General features: G+C 39.7%; 1 protein-coding gene across 4 annotated transcripts in view; it reads right to left on the bottom strand.

The window, feature by feature from the left end:
- Positions 1-23,945, bottom strand: part of RhoGEF3 (Rho guanine nucleotide exchange factor 3) — a 207,778-nt gene that overhangs the window by 115,732 nt on the left and 68,101 nt on the right. For 3 of the 4 annotated variants that reach the window (XM_012297713.2, XM_012297744.2, XM_012297719.2), the window contains 4 exons: positions 20,598-20,887; positions 13,707-13,953; positions 11,117-12,569; positions 9,604-10,852 (listed from right to left, as the gene is read on the bottom strand). In XM_012297713.2, the coding sequence (XP_012153103.2) occupies positions 9,604-10,852; positions 11,117-12,569; positions 13,707-13,953; positions 20,598-20,887 (3,239 nt within the window). The remainder of the gene's footprint in view (positions 1-9,603; positions 10,853-11,116; positions 12,570-13,706; positions 13,954-20,597; positions 20,888-23,945) is intronic. The other variant, XM_012297733.2, reaches the window with a different exon arrangement.

Genomic DNA, 23,945 nt, shown 5'->3' with positions numbered 1-23,945 from the left:
ATGACGAGTTAATTCTGTATTTTAATGAATAGGTTGCCCGTCCGTCTGTTAATTAGCCTGCAATTAATTTTCAATCAACAACTTATTTCAGCAAATAGATTAACGTATTTATATTATCGGGAGCGCGCTCGCGGGCATAATGTCCGCTACTATTCAGCGGAAATTATCGCTGATTAAAATGGCGACGGGAGAGCTGTCAAAGCTGTCGAAAGAACAACCGGTCAACTTGATCAAATATCCCGAATGAATGAAGGGTTGAAGAGTAATCGGGCAGCAGCCAAACGTAGAACCTCTCGTATCGATCGTTGGCTATATACTCGCGATGTACACTTTAATTACCATTTATCAGGGGATGTAACAAAGAAAATGACTGCGACCACCGTGCGTCAATGATACGTTCGCGTTTTGTTTCGTCTGAAAATTCGCATGAGGGTAATCATTACCCAACGCGAACGTGGTAATTTGCCGCTTTAAACTTGTCCATTCAACCACTATCTCGCGCTCTATCTATCTCGCTCTTTCTCTTTCCGAGTCCGAGTAATTACCGAGTTTGTAATTAATGCACGCTATTGCGACGCCGTTTCACTGAATTTTGACTTCGGCAAGGAGCTAATCCTAATTGCCGGTCACGTTCGTGACACGATATTCAAACGAATTTCACGCTTTTCACATTCTCCCGTTACCTTGTTTCACTCGACACATCGTTTCGCTCGTTCGATGTCGGATTGAAGGATCATAAATTAATGATCGAATTAAACGTAAGAGATACAGGAGCGAAATTTAAACGAATTTATTATTCCGGTTGAAAGAGGCTTAAAATCGGGGAAAGGCGATGTTTGAATAACTTGAATAATTTATATGTCGTCCGACGGAATTTGCATGTACGAGAAATTTATTTTAACGCGATGAATGCTGTGGTAAAATTGCACCTAGTATGATAATGTGGATTATACATTTTAGGGCTTCGCGGAGACGTAGAACTTATTCTTTTTTTATAATTTTGCAAATCTTTCGGAGTCTCGCTATATGGCACTGGGGCAAGAGTGAAATTAATGGAAGAAGGTATTTAAATTGTACTTTCAAAGCCTTGCTATCTTGAATATTTAAACATGAAATTAATGGGTTCTTAAATTTTAAAATTATAAATTTATGAACATTTAGATAGGAAACTTTAAGCCTCGAAATGTTTAAATATCAAAATATGAAACTATAAAAAGAAGAAATTTCATCAAGTTCAAAATTTCTAATTTATAAAACTTATATGTAAAAAATTTCCATTTTCATAAATTTATAGACTTGAATGTCCAAATTTAAGATATAAAAACTTGAGGTCTGTATGTACATAAAAAATTGAAATTTCCAAATTAAAAATTGAAAAACTTACAATATTTAAGTTTAAAATTTAATGGCTTGAAATTTTGGAATTTAAAATTGAAAAACTTAAAATTTCCAAATGTAAAATTCAACAACTTGCAATTCCCAAATTTAAAATTTAACAATGTACAATTCCCAACTTAAAAACTACCCACTTACAACTCCAAATTATACATTTAACATCCTACAATTCCAAAATTAAATTTTCAAGAGCATGAAATGTCCAAAAGTTCCTGACTCATAAAGTAAGCATAACAGAAGGCAATAAAAAACAGAAAGAAAATACGATAGCAATTAACCGAAGCCGGTAGGGATGTTTTTCAATGGAAATAGTTCGAGTCTATTTCGTACGGATCCAATCAATAGAGCGAAGCTTTTCAATTGATTGAAAATCGTGCGCCATGGAAACTGGAACGTCAGTGGGGCGGTAAAGAAATACAGGTAGCAGTCGTAACAGGTGAGAAAACGGGATGCGAGGCCATCTGTTAGTTTCAGAATAAAGTAGCCGGCACAGGTCGATCGTTATAGAACCTCCAGGTAGCGCTTACAGCAAAGAAATCAGCGCCAACAGGAAACCGCAATCGATCCGTGCAATCGATGCGCATATTTTACACTTGACGCTGTTGGTTCGCGATCGAAAGTTCGCTTTTGCCGACCATCGTTGTCAATTTTATCGAATTTGATAATTATTATATGTAATTGTTATTTGTAAAGCTATTTTGTATAATTGTCTTGATGTACTATTATTTGTGAAACAATTTTGTACAATTGGGTTGATGTACTATTATTTGTGAAACAATTTTGTACAATTGGGTTGATGTACAATTATTTGTGAAACAATTTTATACAATTTTTTAAATACTTCCAAGTTTACTTTCAATTTATAAAGCAACAGATAGTACGGACTTTTTGAATATGCAGTTCTAAATATTACAAATTTTTCAATTTAGGGTGGTCTGAATATTATGAACATTTTGTTTAAGAAATTTTAAATTGACACTTTTGAATCGCAAGTTTGGAAATATGGAGATGTGAAAATTTAGAAATGCAGAATTCTAAAAATTTTAAAATTTGGATCTATAGAAAATACAAAAATTTTAAAATCCACAACTATATAAATTTAAAAATGTGTAAATTTGAAAAATTAGAAATTGCAATAGTTGAAAATCTGGCACAATGAAAATTCAAAAATTTGAAATATAAAAATGCATAAATTTAAGAATACAAAAATTTGGAAAATTAAAAATTGTAATAGTTGGAAATCCTACACAAAGAAAATTCCAAAATTTGAAATACAAAAATTCAGAAAAAGATCCAAAACTATAAAATTTCACAGCTCTAGATCTCTCTTAAAAATCAGAAACTCTAAAAATCCAAAATTGTACAAACTTGCTCCACAAATCCCCCTGAATACCCATAACCATGAAACTCGCATAAAAAGATCACACATAGACTTCACACAGCAAGTAATTGCTCAGGAAATCGAAAATATTGAAAGAACGTAGTGACTGACAGAAGAATGGGCTATTATTCCATTGAAAGATTAATTGTTCCATCAATTCAATTAAGAATTTATTCAATGAATAACCATTATTCACCTCGCTTTTCTAACTCTCTGGTTTGAAAAACAAGCTATAACCCACTTAATGCAAATTCCAAATCCGTGGAGGTTACAGTCGCTCGCAGAAACGTGATTAGAATAATGTGGTGAATCAAATCAAAGCTCTGCACAATGGTATCTGTCAAATGTCTTACTCTCTACATTCCAGCAGCAGCGAGGGAGGAAAAGTACATAAACGCAGCAATGTACATACAATAGCTACCGATGGCAACCCACGAGTTGGCGCATGAGAGATTGAAGCATTCAGAAGAGCTACAATTGATCAGAATAGAAAAATGGCCTCTCACGTATTTTTGGTGGTATTGGCACGAGCTGTAAATTCTTATAATGCGACAGGAAGTTAAAAAGTAAAGGGACGTTTAAGCAAAGGGTCCGGACATTGAGCAAACATTTTATTCTAATGATAGAAATATGAAGCATACCTCATTTTTCTACATAACTCCATACTTCACTACACTCTTCCCAACGTTTCACAAGCTTTTTGATTCCATCAGAAAAGAAGTTTTCCGGTTTCAACCAATTACCTTTACTTTTTGACTTTCCCTCGTATATTATATGTACATATATGCTATATACATCGACAGTCATCATTAATCTTGTTTGCTTGTACGCTGGAGGTGTTCACGATGAAGATAGAACTTCTTTTAAGGACTGTTTACATTATGCCAGTAAGCCGCTTTAGTGACACAGCCAATAGGCAATCGAATTTTTGCGTCTCCCACTTTGCATGTACCAAACCTGTCGTTAGAAAGAGAAAATGATTCCTTTCCTTTCTTGTCTCCTTTTCCTAACGAAAGACTTGATGCAGGCAAAAATTCGACTACCTACTGGCATGTGCCACTATCACAGCTTACTGACATAATGTAAACAGTCCCTTACTCTATGTCCGCCACGCGCCATCTGAAGGGTCGACATCGGTACACTTTATGTAACCATAGATGTTTATGAACACGAGGTAGTTCAGCATACAAACAACGAGATTTAAGCGGAAAAGTCTGGTTTCCCGTAATTATACGTAACATTTGCCAGAACGAAATTCTACGAATTAATCTTGTATTCTCATTAATATGCAGTTTGCATTCCATTACTGATTACCAAATAAATTGTTCTTGTTATTTGAGAACGCGAAAGAAGATCGCTTCCGGCGAACAACATAATCGTAATGCATTATTTATCGTATTGCATCAAACGTCGGTTATCTGTGTTCTGTTTGCACGAAGTCAGGAAATCCGAATTCGGAAACTTCGCCGCTGCTGCATACGAAATAGCATTTCCAAAATTTACTGTCAGACGTTTAGCTTGCAGGTGTACGGATGTAGAATACCAAATGGAATATTTTCAAATCGATTGACGTGCTGTTTAGCCTTGAACGTCGAGGAGAAACGTATAAGGATTTTAGATGGTGGGAACTGGGATGCGGAGGTTTGAGATGTATGAAGGTTTGGATGTGGAACGTTGAGATGTGGCAATTAGGGGTTGGAGATTTGGAATGAAGAGATTTGAGGGGTTGGATTTTGAGATATGAAGGTTTGGAAGGTGGAGATTTGGGAGATAGGGATTTGGGGATGTAGGGATTTGATGTGTAGGGAGTCTTGCAAATTTGGGGAATAGAGATTTGGAACGTGGGGATTCGGTTAATGGAGATTCGGTATGTGGGGAATTGGGATATAGAAATTTGGGGTTTTGCAAGTTTTGGGACTTGAGAGATTTGGAATTTGGAAGATTTGGGACTTGAGAGATTTGGAATTTGGAAGATTTGGGATTTGAGAGATTTGGAATTTGGGAGACTTGGGACTTGAGAGATTTGGAATTTGAGAGATTTGGGACTTGAGAGATTTGGAATTTGGAAGACTTGGAACTTGAGAGATTTGGACTTTGGAGATTCGGGACTTGGGAGATTTGGGACTTGAGAGATTTGGAATTTGGAAGATTTGGGACTTGAGAGATTTGGAATTTGAGAGATTTGGGACTTGGGAGATTTGGGACTTGAGAGATTTGGAATTTGGGAGACTTGGAACTTGAGAGATTTGGAATTTGGAAGATTTGGGATTTGGGAGATTTGGGACATAGGAATTTGGGGTCTTGGGATCTTGAGAATTTGGGGTCTTGAAATTCGGGGTCTTGGGAATTTGGGGTCTTGGGAATTTGAGGTCTTGGGAATTAGGGGTCTTGAGAATTTGGAAAGAGGATTTCGGCACAAAGGGATTCCGAACATAAGAATTTGAAAAGTAGAAATATCAAAGATTAGGATATTCTATATAAAGATTTGTCATCCTCAAAATTAACGAAATAAGGACTCAACACGATGCAGTACATAGTGGACTGTACATTTATGACAGCAGAATGTGCAATATAAAAATTTGAAATGCACAAGTACACTATCTTGTAATAACACCATAAGATTCTTGTAATCTACCACAAGAAGACTTTGATATAAAAAATTATCGCACTATTGCACTATCGATCTAGAAACGCTTAGCAGATTGCACCTGTAGAGATCTATCACACCTACAGAGGTCCCAAAATATAGAAATGCAGAAAGATTCAGTAGAAGTGCACAAAGATTTAATATAGGGATTTTAAAGATTTAAAAATCTTGAATAATGATTACAAGTTTCGATCAATTAACGCACCCATGAAATTTGCGTTTATAATAATTCCTGTCAGTTTCTCGGCAGACATAATTCAAAAGAGTAAACGAATAATTTCCTGATGTCGCTTTCCAGACGGTTGAATTATTCATCAAGAAAAAATTAACACTCTATTCACAGCTGAACTAAGAAAAGAGATACAGGAAACGGCTAACAAAGCATTGTTATGTAAAGACGTAGAAAAAAAGAAAAGAACAAGAAAGAACAGTATCGTAGAAATATATTTGTTAGAATTTTCTCGCTGTCTGCTTTCGAATTCAGAAAAGAGATTTTAAATATACATATTGTTTCCACCATTTTCTTCTTTTTCCCCATATTCTAGTGATAGGATTCGATGTAAAAATGGTTTCAAAACTGTTTTATAAAAACAGTATTACAAGAATCGCACGTAACAATACGTGCGGTTTTTATTTCGTACATTATATATTACGAGTAATAGCAACGGTGAAATGAACATCGCCTCAACAATGGGTAGGTCGAGGTCACTAGATATCATACCGGTGGATTTTTATTTGTGGGGAATTTAAAAAGAAAGAGTTTACTGGACTAGAATTAATGCACGTCAGAAGTTAGTACAAGAACTCGTAATATACTGCCGGAATTAAAAGAGATCATGCAGAAACTCGCAATACGATAAATATCAGTTCTTCATTTTAATGGTTGACATTTTAAAATGTCAACTTACAAAAATACCATTCAGTACTTTCCGGTAATTTTCCATATTTTATATAGTTACATATTTTTATGTACTCTATTATTTTTTTTCTTGTTTATAAGATACTTGTTTCTGCTTGTGAAATATTCTGCGAAACGTTTTGAGGAAAACGTAGGATCATACTTTACATACGAATTACTGTTTAAAACGATAAGAAAAAAAATTGCTCGAACGGTTTTAACGATAAAAGAAGTTGTGCAATTTTTGCTAATAATACTAAGAAAATAGTGGGAACTCGTAGTCTAGTCAGAGTCAAGTATATAAATTATTATTTAGACTTTTGTAAGTAATATTTAAGTTGCCTTCTAATTTTTTATTTAAACTTTTGTATTAGTTAACAGTTTGATCACTGTATTATGATGGTTTAATTTTCATACGAATCCATCACCATTATTAATCCCTATAATTTATTTGTCAGTTACGTCAGTCAGAATCACTACAATATTAAAACAAACAAGCTTGAAATGTTATGTCAATTTGGTATTATTCGTTGATTGTGCAAATTATAATTAGATTTGAACTCCAAATAAGAAATAAAAATAATAAAAAATTTCTAAAACCTTAAATTGAACAATTATCCCATATAAATAATCGTACGCTCTCAAAAATGATGATTAAGAAACGAAAATGCGAGGAAATTTCCTCGAACACAATTCGCGTGTCTTTGGATCTTTAAATTGGATTGGTAGCACTTGGTAAGTTTTCCCGTAGCCCCTGCCCTATGGTTCATCCCTGAGTGGAACTTCTTCCAACTCCTCCATTGTGCGCTCTTCTTCCCCCTCTTTATTCTTTCAAATCGCCCGAGTTTCCGGAGTAACCTATCCACCTGCTGGATATTCGCATATCTCGCTGGGAAATTCTTTCGCGAACACGCAAAGCGTCGTTTTGCGGCACTCTCAAATAGTTATTCCGGGATATAAATTTTGTTACAAGTGGAACATTCTTTCGACTTCTGAGCGATCCTTTTTTTACACCCTTATCACTCTGATGCGGTTCTAAGTCTTATTTGGGATTTTTATTTTTGACGAGACTTGTCAAATATTTTTAGAATGTTGTTATATTGTTTACAGTTGTAACTTGTTAATGGAAGTATTAGATATGCAAAGAGGTTCTGAATATTTTCTTAATTCTTAAAGCTTTCACTAGTTTGAGTCTCGTGACGCAAAAGAAACATTGCACGCAGGTACATCAGGTATTCCATCACAAACAGAAGTTTCGCTATGAACGAAGATCCAGCATTCCTAATTACTTGCTGCGCGAAAACAGGAATATCCTAATTAAGGTTTTGTACGATAGTCCACGATAGTCACCCTCGATTCCGTCTCATTACGGTTTTGTCAGCTTTCTGGTTGTGTTCGGTATGAACTGGAATCGAGCACGATCCACGGTTATAATCGTCCTTTGTGAGCCGCAAATTTCGCGTGGGTTCATGCGTGGGCGATTTTACACGCGGACATAACCGGTTCGACGAACGCGCGATTACGTCGCATTACACTTTGCACGCTCGTGCGATCGCCATTTAAATTTCTCTGTGTTTTTCGGCCACCGAGAAGAGGCGTTAAAGATTAAAAGCACGTTCACGGAATTGTAGCGTGCAGAATGCGAAAAGGTTAAACAACCACATCGATAGAATGCCCGTGTGCTACTTTTAATATCTGCTGAAAAGGGATATTCGCGGAGAAGAAACATGTTGTGTAGGTAAATCACGAATGTAATTACGGTGTACGAGGATGACCTCGATATCGATAAGTTATATCGGTGCATCGTTGCATTATTATATCGGTCCTGTATCCATATCCTGACATAGTTCTACATATTTTATCATATCGGTATTTTTATACGTCGTTACACTATTCTTATGAGATTCTTTATTACCATATTCGATCCCTTTTTCGAGAATAAAGCATAAAGCTAAGGGTCTGAGCTTCGTGGATCTTTCGATTTGATGAATTTATTTTTCTCGAGAGATTTTAGAAAATTTAGACATTTGGGTGTTGAAGAATTTGGACCTTTGAAAATTGTGTGATTATGAACATTTTCGAAGGTTAGAAGTTTGGGAATCTGGAGGATCTGACAATTTTGAAAATTTAGGAATTTAAAAACTTAGTACCTTGAAGTATAAAAATCTTACACATTTATGTTCCCAAAAATGAAACAAAATAAAAATTGTCTAATTGCAAGTTTATGTAATTAAAGAAGAAACATTAGAAGTTATCAAATGTACAAATTTGATTTCCGGAAATCAAAACCAAATAGGATCCTCCTCTAACTCAAGGCTATTCAGAAGAACCCTGCACATTCATATGCATAACATATCAGCCCACTAAAATTTACGCCACGCACAAGACCACCCGCGGAACTAAATTTGGATATTTGTAGAAGGGTTAATTAAAACAGCAACGGCGTTGAACAAGAGGATTAACTAACGTACGTGTATGTGCTCGAAGGTTCGAATGTCTATCCGCTATTCGGCACAGTTGAAACATTTACTGCACGTGACGCGTATGCGATTGCACCATTAGTAAGTTCGGGTCAGGATGTTCGAGTTATCACTAGAAGGTAGGAAACTCGTATAACTAACAACGAAGTAATTGAACTTTTTGAAAATTGAATTTCGTGTACAAACATAGCACGAGTTTTAGAACACGTTCTGTGTACGATGTTGTTAATTTCACTTGGTTTTTCAGGAAATATCGTAACAAAATATTTGTACGGTGTATAAATGGATTAGACGAAATTGTTTTCATGGAACTTCGTGTTGATCAAATGGTTCTATCGATCGAGCGGAATTCAAGATTTATGGAACGCAATGCGAATAAATTCTTTGCACTCTTAAAGCAGTCGACATAGCGCTCGGTAAAATTGTCTACAAATTCTAAATAAAAAGTGTTTTTGTTACTCTTGAGATGGAACCCAATTGGATTTGGGGGCGATCGAAGAAAACAATTACTTGAACCGGGAAAATTTATCTTTGCTTCGAAAGTCAGTTTAGAATAGCAATTTCTCAGTTAAAGCTTACATCACGATATAATGTTGTTTTATCGAAACTATATAGAACTTCTTAAAAAATTGAAGTAATCTTTACTTTTTTAAATATTAACATTGCCACTGTTTCGCCCAAGAAACAGTAGATATCGAAATTTCCGTTCGAACACTTCACTCAAAAATTTCACGGGGGCAATTCAGCAAAATCGGCAAATTTCAATACCCAGAGTAGACTTAAAAATAATGGCGGTACTTACCTATCGGTGTTATGAGTCAGAAAGGACTTAGGCAGAGACAGCGAGCGTTGGTGAGGATCCAGCGAAGCATCCGCAGTCAGGGAGTCCTCTCCTCTGGTTGGAGCACTTCCAGGTCTGGACAGCATCCCATCTTTCGGTGGCTCTATCAGCGTCTTCAGGGAACCAATCACCGCGTCTTCCATAGGGGTAGATGCGCCTGAACTTTTAGCGTTTCTGGGGCTTTTGGTGACCGTCCTGTCGGACGTGGTGACCCAAATGTCACTGCTAGACGAGGACGAGGTTGACGAGGAAGCCGCGTGACCACTGGGTGATCTGTTCACTATATTCTTCCCTTGGACAGGCGACACTTTTCTGTCCTTGTTGTCGCAAGCTTCGAAGCTGCTGGCGTATTCGGGTTTCTGGTAAAATCGATGGTGTTCCCGTTTCTCGATGTTGGAACCGTTGCCGTTCGATCCCTCGAGAGGCGACCACCGATTCGGTTGCTTCAGCACGCTCTTCGGCTGTCTATCTTGATACTTCGACGTGCCAGCGTTGTTTTGCTCCCGATTACCTCGATTTTTCCGGGAATTCTCGCGATCACGGAACTCTCGATCGTCCATTCGCTCTAACGATGCCGGGGACGAGCTGGCGCTACCACGGCTCACGTGCCCGCCCGAGTCCCCGGGGAGCCTCTGATGAGCCGGATAGCTCTGGGACAACTTCATGAATACCGGAGCTTGACTGGGAGAATATAGAGTTTCTCTTTGCGAGCAGTGCGGCCAGAAATCGCAGGTGCTGCTGTTACAACGTAATTTCGCGTCAGGACTGATGCAAAAGTCATGATTCGACGAAGGAGGATTTGCATTCGGGGTCGTTGCTCCTCTCTGTAAAGTCTTTGGCCTTCTGGACTGTTGTTGTTGCTGCTGTTGTTGCTGCTGCTGCTGCTGCGCCTGCTGCTGCTGTTGCGACTGTTGCATCGACTGACCCGACGATTTTGAAGTCTGTTGCTGCTGCTGCTGTTTCGACGAGATGAAGTAAACGTCGTAAGTGGCCAGGTTGTTTCTTTGCCGCTGCTCTTGGCTATCCTCTCGACGCTCGAAACGGCTGGGCAGAATACTCCTGGATACCACGCGACTTCTTGTGCCGTACAGGTACTCGGTAACCGTTTCCGTTTCGCGAAGAAGCTCCTCGTTCAACGCGTCCTCCGTCGATTGAGCTTTTCCTGGGAAATATGCATCAACGAAACGTTCTGGTGACAGGAGCGAGATATCTATAATTGTTAGTTTAATATAAAAATTATAAATTACCCAAAATAACTGTTAGTTTAAGGATTAGGAACTAAGGTATTTGGGGACTTTGGAACTTCAAGATCTTAAACAACTTGTAAAGATTTGAAGATTTGAAAGCTAGAAAATTTGAGTCTACACATCTGGTCCCCAAATAGGAAGACAACCAACGGCAGTTCCCCCGATGAAGACCATAAGGTACCATTACCAGTACAAATGTCAGAGAAATAAATGAAAACGATACATACTATTCTGAAGAATGTGACGTTTCCTCTCGTTGGCCCGGTCGCTGGAAATTTTAACAACGACTCTATGCGGCTCGTTAGATTCCCTCGAGTGTTCCCTGCTCGGAGCCGCTGCACCGGGAGACCTCTTCTCCGGTAACTGAAGACTTCTAGATCTTCTTACTCTCGACTGATGAGATTCCGGGGACGCTTGGGTCGTTCTGGCGCTCTGATGTTGCCTCGTAGCGTTTCCTCGCCTGAAAGGATTCGGGGTAGGCGATCTTCCTTGTCTCTCGGCGCTGCTCGAGGACGAAGAGGAAGACGACGGCGAATTGAACGATAACTTTCCGGATTCCGAGGAACCAGGCGACCGTCTCAATCCCTGTTGGCTTCGATGATGTCTGGTCTGCCTGTTCGGTGAAATTCTCTCTCCGTTAGCGCGTATCGATTCGTTGGACGAATTCAGTGCGATGATCGAGGAAGAGACGAGGCTGAGGTTCAACGAGGAGCTAGGATTGTCGTCCTCGTCGTCGCCGTCGTCGTAACCCTCCACGGACGAATCCGTGTTCTCGGCTAATCTGGGCATCGTCGACCTCGTCACGCAACTGTCCAGACTTCGAAAACCGACCGAAGACGAGGAGGAACTCGACGACTCTAGATAGCGTTGAACAAATTGCGATCGCCTCGTGGACGACTGATCCTCTAGCGATTTAGCTTGTGCCATCCGATACTGTTGCTGTTGCTGTTGCTGCTGTTGTTGTTGCTGTTGCTGTTGTTGTTGATTAGCCGTGTTCTGTCTCCGTGATCTGGACGGAGCGCTGGATGACTTTCGAGAGGAAGACGGCAAAGAGCTCCAAGTCATTTGACGCGGCGGCGAGGGAGGAGGGCTTATGATGTCGCTGTCCACGATGGCGTTCGATCGCGGCAAAAATGGAGCCTTTCCGTAATTATTGCGGCCAGAGGAGTGCTTCGACGATGATTTCTTGCCGATCACGTCTTGGAAAGCCGGCGGAGGTGAAATAATCGGCGTGATCGACGGCGGCGAATAAGACTCCGGGATACTGTGAGGAGAGGTGCAGGTGCTACTCGCCACGGAATCGAAATCCTGACCATGTAGAGCTAGATAATCCGGCCTCTGGCTGTCCAAACGTAGAAACTCCTCGGGACATTTTCCTGGCTCGCTGTTGCAATGATAATCGGCCAATTTGACCGTGGCACGTCGCGGTAACGGAAGAGTACCGGTGGTCGCAGTAACCAGGCTACTCTCGTAGTTTATTCGCCGATTCTCGTCCAGGGACCTTTGCTGCACTTGAACCCAACCGGATCGACCCAGATACACTCCATCCACCTCTCTGTCGCACCATCTCACCGGCGACAGTTCTCGGCTGCAGTCGCCGCTGATGAACAACTCGCCGGAAGTGCCGCTGTTGCTCGACAGGAACGAATTCGAGGACTCCCGGCGGCGGGAACTTGTCACCTGTTCGGTTAAGTTCATCGTTGGAAATATGCCATCGCGAGACACTTTGGAAAGCTTCAAACTATTTCAATCGGTTCTAGAACGCTTCGAACTGCTTTCTGTTTTGAAACATGGTAGACTCTCGTTATATTGCCGTGGGTTGAAATGGAGCAACGTTCTTGGAAGTTACAGAGGTTTTTTTTAACTTGAATCTTCGAAACCTTGTTCTTATGGACTTTCAATTTGACATACATGTAGCGAAATATTGTGGAATACAATTGACTATGAAACTCGAACATTGATACTTTGTAATGTAATATTTAATGTGCATCAACCGAATGTTAACGTGTAAGACAATATTCTTTGCGTTGATATGTATTGCGAAGATGTTCAAAGCATCGACATGCAAACTGATATTCAACGTATCGATATGTGGTATAACAATATGTTCCAATATTTTATACATCGATGTGCTACATATCAACATGCAATTTCTTTATGTTCCTCCCTGATATATGACGCACTGACCTGCAGTATGTCAACATGTGATACACTAACATGCAGTGTGACAATACATGACGACATGTAACATTATATTTCGACTCGTCGATACGCAAGGTGTAAAGATGTAACACATCGACATGCCAGGTGTAGAAATGTAACACATCGACATGCAACATGTCGAACTGCGAAGCGTACATTTTCAGAGCAACGTCATGCAACGCGTCGACGTGCAATTGTTCGATACGCAGCTGATAGACAAGGCGTCGATATTCAACTCGTTGATATGCAACGATATGATAACGTGTTGCGATACAACGCGTAACGTAAACCTCTGCGTTTAACGAGAGATTGGCGAAAGCGTTTGTCGATCAGTAAAGTGTGAAATCGGATTTTGATTTTGCAGCGATTCCCATCGGTCTCCCAATGATAATACTAAATCTACTAATGTAAGCGCGACGATACGTTCGCCATTATATCGAGAGTCTTCAACCATAATTCTCAACACAGTTCATGTACGTTTACGTACACACAAAAGGAATAAAAGATGACTGTAAAAGTTACTCTCCAAGATTTTATACGTTCGATACGAAATGGATTGTCATCGCTATATGGATTTTGAACAATAAAACAGATCTTTCTGCGCGTTTTACTTGCCTGTCCGTGGCTATCTTGTCGATGCTGTTTCAAACTGGAAGTCGACGAAGCCGATGCCGTCGTATCGTGACGTTTTAGGGATGGTATCGAAGTGCCACGCGTGTACGAACCCCGTGTATTTCCACTCGATTTCCCTTTGCCACCAGTTTGGCTTTTATTGCTGCCGACGCTATACGTGGAACCTTGGGAACCAACTTCCCAAGGATCAGAAGTACCGCGTAAGTGCAGAATCGACACGTTCGGGCCCCTGTAAACAGTTTTTATTTTCATTGAAACTGCAGTAAACATCTCGGTATTTCTTGCACGCTTCCTCTCTCTCGTTCTCTATCATACGTTCCGCTGTCATCTTGAAGGACGAACGTTTTACTGCGTCGTAGAAATAAATTCGTGAGGGCCAGTAAATGTTTCCCCGTGGAGTTCAGATACTTTAAAGTTTCGAATTTAGAGAAACGACCGACGGATTAAATGTGTGCAATAGTGACATAAGAGAAATTCATGGATGCATTAAGCGATGTGCGAAACAATTTATCAACGCGATTCTTTTTCAACGGAGATCTGATGGACAAGACAAAATAATGGAAACTAGACCACGCTTATCCACGAGTACAGTTGATTCACGAAGAAAATTAGCATTCTGAAGGCACAATAAGAGGATACATATCCGAAGTTTGTATAGAGTATAGAAACTAGAGTCTAAGAGGCTGTTATAACGTGGACATGCTGTTCTCTTCGCTACATCAAGTACAATCTCATCGCATAAATATTCATCGGGATTGCGTAGCTGGGGATATAGATATCGCGGAGATGGAAGAGCAGCGAATAAAGACGTCACGAGGGGAAAAGAACGTAAGAAGACGAAAACGTTGAATCCATCTCGTTTCGAAATGTCTACGGAGATGGAAAGCTTCTCTTCTTGATTCGAAACCACGATACGATAACGCCGAGTTTCTGGAATATGTGACAAAAGTCGACGAAGTACGAGTCGAGGTAAATCGGATTCCCCGACGTTTCCTGTTCCGGCGAAAACACGTAAACGTGGCTAGCACTGCTCCCCGGAACACGGAAACGTTTCCGGTTTAAACTATAATTAAACGTACTGGGGTTTCTTCCTTTTCTGCTGTGTTCCATTTTACACGGTACATGGAGATGGAAAGCTTACCACGATAATAAAAACGATTATTCTTACCTGACGACACTCTTTGAACGAGGAATCGTGGTAAACGGAAGTTGGAAATTCGAGAGTTTGAAAACTTTGAGATTTGGGAAATGAAAGGTTTAGGAATTTGGGATTAGTTAATTGGTGGAGAATTGGGGCTTTGGGGAAGAGATTCGTGATTTTGGAATTTTTGAGATTGACTTTATGGAATTTTGGAATTTGGAAATTTGGGATTTTGGAATTTTGGAATTTGGAAATTTGGGATTTTGGAATTTTGGAATTCTGGAATTCGAAACATTGGAATTCCAAATTGTGAAATTCGGAATTCTGGAATTTCAAATCGTGGAATTTGACATTCTGGAATTCCAAGTCATGGAAGTCGAAATTTTGGAATTTCAAATCGTGGAATTCGACATTCTGGAATTCCAAATCGTGGAAGTCGGAATTTTGGAATCCCAAATCGTGGAATTCAGAATTCTGGAATTCCAAATCGTGGAATTCGGAATTCTGGAATTCCAAATCATGGAAGTCGGAATTTTGGAATTCCGAATCGTGGAAGTCGGAATTCTGGAATTCCAAATCATGGAAGTCGGAATTTTGGAATTCCGAATCGTGGAAGTCGAAATTTTGGAATTCCGAGTCGTGGAAGTCGAAATTTTGGGATTCTAAATCGTGGAAGTCGGAATTTTGGAATTCCAAATCGTGGAATTCGGAATTCTGGAATTCCAAATCGTGGAATTCGGTATTTTGGAATTCCAAATCGTGGAATTCGGATCTCGAGAATTTAGAATCCTGGGATTCGGAAATATTTCCACTGTTAACACTTAAAAACTTATAACTTTCCAAACTAATGCTGCATTCTAAAATATCTAAAACATTGTGGCGAACGAAACGAGATCGTTAGAAAAGCCGAAATATGCAAATCCGTTCGAAAAATAATATTTTAGTACGACATGAATTCCGACTTTATGGAACGTTTTAAATGCTCGGTAAACGCGGTACGAAGTATCCAGGTCACGGAAGAAAATTTTCAAAATGAAATCTCTTATCTCCGGACAGTAAATGAATTTCAGGATGTCAACGTGACAGACGGATACTTCGGTAACTCACAGATGTTCCTGCCGTTTATCATTAATGAGTGTCGGTAAATGCAGTCACCGACACGGGGAAAGAAGACAACGGTGCAAGAATAATATTCTACGGCAATGATTCATGAAAGAAAAAGTAACTCGAGCAAATGGAATTGTTGGCAAGATTCGATTCGTTGCTCGGCTAGGTATATCTATAACATTCGAATAAACGTTTCAATCTCAAGGATACTGACACATATTTTTACCTTTAGTACTTTTATGTTCGACAATAAATGGTCACATATGAATCTTTTTTCTTCTATATTTTAACTCTTTCAGAAACCTTTCTATTTAATTCCTGCCAGTTTGAGATAAAATATAATTTCGAGAAAAAATTATACCATTAAAAAAGAGTGTTCATAGATACTCAAATTCATGTCACGAAAAAGAAATATCTGTGTCAATTGATGGGTACACGTAAGAGAAGGAGAGTGCACCAGATATGTGTCATTGCTCGATCAGTTTAATTAACAATTACGAATGAAAATATCCGAGATATACGATAATACCTCGATCGATCGTTCTATTTTGAACGCTAAAAGAAGAACGGAAATCTTTCTGTAAGATTCAACGACTCGTCTGTTCCCAGACGTGCATGGGCGTATTTCTGAACGTATAAATCCTCTAATTTCCTTCACTCCGAATGTCACTCCCGGCTAAATATATCATTATACCTCGACGAACGTATCGAATAATACGGATATAGATATCCCTGCAGTAATTATATTTACCTTTTAGTCGACATCGTCTGGAGGGTAGTCCTTCGATCCTTACACTCGATACAAAATCACTTAATCGCGTTGACTATGAATTATCACGTTCTGCTGAACCATGCACCGTTACATCGTGAATAAATATGAACTTACACTATCGGATCGATTCAATTTCCACTGTAATTCCGTATTCCGCTCACAGACTCATTTCTACATCGCGGAAGTTTATGCAAATATTTTCGCTTTTAAGTTGCTTGCTTTACTTTCCATAGTTTGCACGTCTTACTTGCTGCAAGAGTGCTGCATCGATTTCTTACACGGCTTACGTATTTACGTATTCATTTTGTGCACTTCTGTATAGTGGGTTATAATAGTACTGGGAAGCAATGCATTGAGTGAATATTTATGCGATACGTTGTGGTTGGAAGGGAAATCTGAAATTTTGAAATTTGGGGGTTTGGAAAGTGGGAATTCAAGATTTGGGGATTTTGGAATTCAGACTTTGGGAATTCAAAATTTTAAAATTTAGAATTTCTAATTGTGGAATTTGGACTATCGGAATTCAAAATTTTAGGATTCAGAATTTTGGAATTCAAAATCGTCGAATTTAGAATTCTGGAATTCCAAATATTAGAATTCAGAATTTTGAAATTTGGAATTCTGGAATTCCGAATCGTGCAATTCGGAATTTTGAAATTCCAGATCGTGGAATTCGGAATTTTGGAATTCCAAGTCATGGAATTCGGAATTTTGGAATTCTAGATCGTGGAATTTGGAATTCCGGAATTCCAAATCGTGGAATTCGGTATTTTGGAACTCCAGAACGTGGAATTCGGAATTCTGGAAAACCAAATCGTGGAATTCGGAATCCTGGAATTCCAAATCGTGGAATTTGGTATTTTGGAATACCAGAACGTGGAATTCAGAATTCTGGAATTCCAAATCGTGGAATTTGGTATTTTGGAACTCTAGAACGTGGAATTCGGAATTCTGGAATACCAAATCGTGGAATTCGGAATCCTGGAATTCCAAATCGTGGAATTTGGTATTTTGGAATTCCAGAACGTGGAATTCGGAATTCTGGAATTCCAAATCGTGGAATTCGGTATTTTGGAACTCCAGAACGTGGAATTCGGAATTCTGGAATACCAAATCGTAGAATTCGGAGTCCTGAAATTCCAAATCGTGGAATTTGGTATTTTGGAATTCCAGAACGTGGAATACGGAATTCTGGAATTCTAAATCGTGGAATTCGGAATTTTGGAATACCAGAACGTGGAATTCGGAATTCTAGAATTCCAAATCGTGGAATTCGGAATTCTAGAATTCGGATCTTTGGAATTTGGATCCCAGGCTTTGGAATTCTGGAATTCCAAATTTTAGAATTCGAAACTTTGGAATTCGAGAATTCTGAACTTTGGAATTCGAGAATTTGGGATTTCGAAATTTGAGAACATGAAATGTAAAAATTCAAGAATTGAAAATTAGTAGTCAAGTAACTTGGGAGTTGTAGATCTATAGAATTTGAGAAACCGAACATATATAAAGTAAAAAATTTACAATTATCAAATGTGAAAACTACTATCTTAACCATCTAATATAAAATGAGTTGTCCTACATCCAGCAACCCATTTGTACCATTTTAGTATCTCCAACTAGGTCCCGACCTACTTCCACTAACATCCCTAATTAAAAAAAATCACCGTGTATCACTGTACCGAATGTCGGTATCGCGTGCAAAAGAATCTAGCGAACGAAACCGTAGTACCAAGAAAGTGAACGACTTCTTTTTCCACGAGCTCGTTAAACGGCGTAAAAATTGATCCGAGACAACCGATTAACCGTATAGGGATTCACGAGTAGCTCTAGGAACGTTCTAGCTCCCTCTACCGTTTTCTCCTTGAATTTTGCATTCCCGTGTGTAAACAAGTTACACTCCACAGGGAGGCTTCGGGCAGGGATACACAGAGCGATGCAGGAAGCGGTCGCGGCGTTTCATTGGACCTCATGAAAGTTACATCGCGTGTAACTACCACGGAAGATTGCAAAAAAAGCAAACATCGTAGAGAGCGAACGTAAAGTTCGCAACGATCGAATTAGTTTTACTTTTTGCTCGTTTTGATATCAATCCAGAATACCGCTCGCTGAGGTATCAGTTTGTGCCCGACAAACGACGCTTCTTGCAACACCGGACTATACGTAGGATACGTTTTCTCGTTGTCGTTAGGCAACTGGGAATCCGGGATACGTTTTTCGGACCGAGCTTAAACTTTCAAATTCTACAATTTTATTACTTGACAAGTAATTTCAGATTTACAGTGTTCGAGTTTGGCAATTCAGGAATTTCTGTTATAATTTTCAGAATTATAGTCTCAAATTTACTTAGTTCACATCTTTTAATTTAGTGAGTTGCTACTTTCTAATTACGGTGATTAGAAATATCTGATTTCCAAAATTTCAAATTTTCAAATTTCAAGTTCATAAATTTTGTAATTTCAAGTCCACAAATTTTCAAATTTCAAGTTTCCAAACTTCAAATTTCTAATTTTTAAATTTAGTAAGAAACTCTTAAATTTATCTAGTTACCCATTTCATATTTACAAATAGCTAAATTTTCAAATTTTTTAATTTTTAAGTTTTCAAATTTTTCAAACGTTAAATATACAAACTTACAAATCTTCCAACGTTAAAATTTTTAAATTTCCCAAACGTAAGAATTGAAAAGTAATATCAGTGTTTGCACCGGGTTCCCCAAACACTAGTGACGGTCCTGGCCGTTGTAAGTGTAACGTCTTGTTTCGTTGATACTGTTCGTCTATTCTGACCTGTCCTTTTTTGGTTTGACTGTAGCTCGACAGCGTCCAGTCAAACAGTCGAGTACCACACGGGACAACGAACTCGAAGCCCACGTAAAAATTTCAACAAGGACTAACGAGCATAAAAACGACTTTGAGCTTCATCAACATACGTACTACGATCCTCTGCGACCACGCAAAAAATTTTCCATGATTAAGTGCCGTAGGGAAAACAGACACGTATGGCAAGACAAGGTAATGATGATTATTGGGTTCATACGGGAGTCTCGCTATATGGCCCTGAATAGTCCTCTACGAGTGGAAATTGTAAAAAGAGGAATTTTTTCCGTGGATTCAACATTTCAGTATCAGACATTTCTACATTTGAAAATTTCTAAATTTGAAAGTTGAAAGGTGTGAAACCTGAAACTTCATATTTGTAAATTTCCAAATATGAAATTTTGGAAAGATAGTTTAAAAATTTGTAACTTGGAAAGGCTATAAATTTGAGAATATATTTTGAGAAGCTATAAATATCCAAGCTTCCAATACCAAAATTTGTGAATTAGAATCTGTGCAGACTATTTTCAGCTAACTCTCCATGCAATTAAGATCAGCGTTCAGCTCTGAAATCCTACCCGAAACCGGAGTCGAAGCATCATTATCACCATCACATCTGTTGCTATCAAACTAGACGCCAAATATTCAGAGCCGTTATATAAAATTCACGGTGGCAATCACCAGCGATCTCCCATGGTAGCGAACGCGTTAAGAGCGACGAAACTCGCATCACGCTATAAAATAGATTTTCCATCCAGTGAAATCGATCACTCTATAGCCAGACACTGTTCCCAAAGGGGCACTCGTAACCTCGAGTTCAAAAATCTTCACGCCGTATGCAAATCGCGAAACGTGTCGTTAAAACAAACTTATGGATGTCCAAAAAAAGGAAAGAAAAAAGTTGCACGTGAAAGATAAAAAATAATCACTTCCTGGCCACTTTTTCGTGTCCGAGACGATGGTACACGATGCGTACGTCGTAAACAGAGGAAGATAAGGAGAAAGAGAAATAAAAAAAAGCAGAACACGCGCGTTACCTGTCGCCGCGGGAGCCAGTGGCCGTATTCGAGATGTCCGTAGAGTCCGCCGGACTGACTCTTCGAGGTGGCAGGGTGGGAGCAGGGGCCTGACTCGAGGACGAGGTCGAAACGGGCCCTATGACGCCCACGTTGCCCCCGCGCACCCCGTCCTCGGCCGAATGTTGCCTGGAGGATTGCGAGCTCTGCGACAACCAACGACGACCTCCGGTTCTCGTCACCACCGTGGCACCGCTGCTGGACCCGGTTGCCTGATGGGACACCGTGGCTCCGCTGTCCAATGATGTGCTCTGCGATCAGAAATTTAAATTAATGTTTGACCGCCGACGATTCAGGGACAAGGTCGGATCTCTTTCTGAATCTAGTGTAATGTTAACCGGGGGTAGGATTTGGGTTTGGAGACCTGGGTTAGCATTTCTGACTGGATAGTGGACGATGTGTGTATGTGGATGTATGTCATATATTTATAATTTAGGGTGCTATATCGCTAGATTCATATGTATATCTGCTTGTTGATGTGTCTATTATCTTTATATCACTGGTTCTCCAAATCTTGAGATCTCCTTGAAACTACGTACTTCTACATTTCTAGCTTTAGATCCCAACATACCTACATCCCTACGTACTGATACACCTATGTCCCAATATTCTACCTATGCCCCAACATCTCCATATCTCTAGATTCCGATATCCCTGCATCCCTACATCCCAATACACCTACGTTCCAATGTTCTACCTATGTCCGAACATCTCTATATTTCTAAGTCCTGATATCTTTGCATCCCTACATCCCAATACACCTACGTTCCAATATTCTACCTATGTCCCGACATCTCTATATCTCTAGGTCCCGATATCTCTACATTCCTACATCCCGATATACCTACGTCCCAATATTCCACGTCTTGATATCCCTATACCTCTAGATACCAATATCCCTATATCCCTGTATCTCTAGGTCCTACCATGACAACATCCCAATATACCTCCGTCCCAGCAAATCCAAACCAGCGCACCCTGTATATAAAGATTTGTATCGATTTTTAGCCCAGGCTCCGCAAGTTGCGGCGACAGCTCTGTCTATGGCATTTTAAGCAGGCAATAAAGTTACTTATAAGGTCTGTTAGAACGAGTATTTGTTTGATAGTGTCCTCTTTTTTCGATGCCGATGGATACAGGGTATCCAGAGGGATCCGGTAATCGATGCTCCCCCGATGCAGCAGTCTGGATGCGGTTAGAAGCGCTCCTCCTCGAACGTTTTCAATTATTCCGTCGATGGCCGAGCTAATCGATTCGGCATGGACTGTCGCTTCGAGGTTTCTCATCGTTCTCGTCTTTCAATCGTCTTCTTTATTTTTTCCACGATTCTTTCATTCCTTCGACGACGATGAACGACAGAGAAGCATTTCTGTCCGATCGGGAATTCACATTCTTCGGCCGGAAGAATTCGAGATTCGATGGTAGCTCCGCGGTAACCGCCATAGAATTTCTTAAGATTCGAAGAATATCGGCAAAGGACGGGGGTTTATTGTCGCTTTTTACCTCCATTAATTGCACTCGGTGCCTTCGTGTGGCATTCTTCCGATTCAACTGACGGTACATGGTTCGAGTGCTGGCACTTTTCAACGAAAAGTCACCCTCCGCTCGTACTTATTTCCTTAACGGGTAAACTAACGGAAGATATTATGCGACAGCGAATCAACGAGGGTGCTCCACTTTACTAAGTAATCTTCCTCCAATGAATTACTCCTGCCGGGATCAATTTTACATTGTACCACATTTATTACGCTGTAATTTCATAAGCGAGATTCAACAGTTGAATAAATTCTCGAAAGTCTAAATCCCGGATTCACTGGGTCGCGATTCTCAAGAGAGCTGTAAAGTGTTTTTTGGTAAGGTTGCTGTTATTTTTCCCTACAATTATTCTTGCAGAAAATTTTATTACAAGGATTTCCTACGTTTTACAATATCGCACTGCACAACTTCGTGTGAACAAAAAATGACATACTTTACTTCGTAAATGTAATTCCAGATTATATTTACAGTCTTTTTAAGTGCTCCTTTATGTGACACTCGATTGAATACACTTTTAACTTAATGTATCATCTTTGTGTACAACATGTTATATGAAATGCAACAATTTTCCTTAAAGGTACTTTGTCACGTCTGTCTGACAATTTCTCGTATTCACTCCTACACAACTAACAGCAAAATTCAGATGTAAAATGAGAAGTACTAAGAAAAGTACAAAAGTGTAGTTTAGAACATTAATTCATACATGGGAGCATATAGCAAAAATACAAAAAAGTATGAACGTCGTATAATTAACAAACAACCATTCGTCAAAAGTACCATTATTCACGAAAAGTGCCGAATCGGTGAAAAAACCGCAGGGTCAGCACTGGCTGTAAATTCATTCGTGAAACGAGAAAGAAAGGCAATAATTTTGGACGAGTGTTCAGAGCAGATCCGTATCCGTGAATATTGCATAACAACATTCTGAAAACTGTCTTGAGGAGACAGGCTCGTGACACGGGACGAGCTAAACTCACGGCTACGCGTAACAGAGGCTGCCGGCTGTTTCTGCTTCCAAATACGGCCGAGGCGCGAGAGACTGGCTACGCAACTCCTTCGATGAAAGTATTTTTATTTTCGTCGTGTTACGTTGAAGAACCTGTCTGTGGCCGGCGATACGCCGAGGAATCATGATACGAGCGTGCCACTTTGAAGCGCACCGATCAGATTCATCGATTAATCGCTTTCCATCGACGCGACGGACAAAACTGGCGCCGTTGATAAGAAGTATGAGAAATCGAGGTTTCGTTGCTCTATACAACGATCTCTTTGCACGACCCGTTTGTTTACCTAACGTGGAAAAATTGAAACGACCTCGCGAGCGACGATAGAAATCGAGAATATTCAGGTCGAGACTATAATTCAACGGTAACGAGACAGAATTTGTTCTTTCAGGTAAACGGTTCGGAATCATCGAGATGAAAGTCATGCGCTTTCGGTGTTGCAGAATAGAGTCTGAGCTTTGGAGATTGATTTGTGGGAAATAGGATTACTAGAACAGTGAGAGGTGGGTGATGGTCGTTGTCAGGGACGCCATTTTGTGGGCAATACTGCAAATTCTGTGGTTTAAGTTTTTGGGGATTTAGGGAGTTTTGGAGGTTTGGGGATTTGGGATTCAGAGATTTGAAATCTAGGAATCGGGAATTTAGGAATTGGTGAATGTGGGAATTGGGGAATGTGGGAATTGGGGCATGTGGGAATTGGGACATGTGGGAATTGGGGAATGTGGGAATTGGGGAATGTGGGAATTGGGGAATGTGGGAATTGGGGAAT

This window comes from Megachile rotundata, chromosome 1, assembly GCF_050947335.1.
Source record: "Megachile rotundata isolate GNS110a chromosome 1, iyMegRotu1, whole genome shotgun sequence".
Taxonomy (NCBI): domain Eukaryota; kingdom Metazoa; phylum Arthropoda; class Insecta; order Hymenoptera; family Megachilidae; genus Megachile; species Megachile rotundata.
This window is presented reverse-complemented; position numbering and strand designations above follow the sequence as displayed.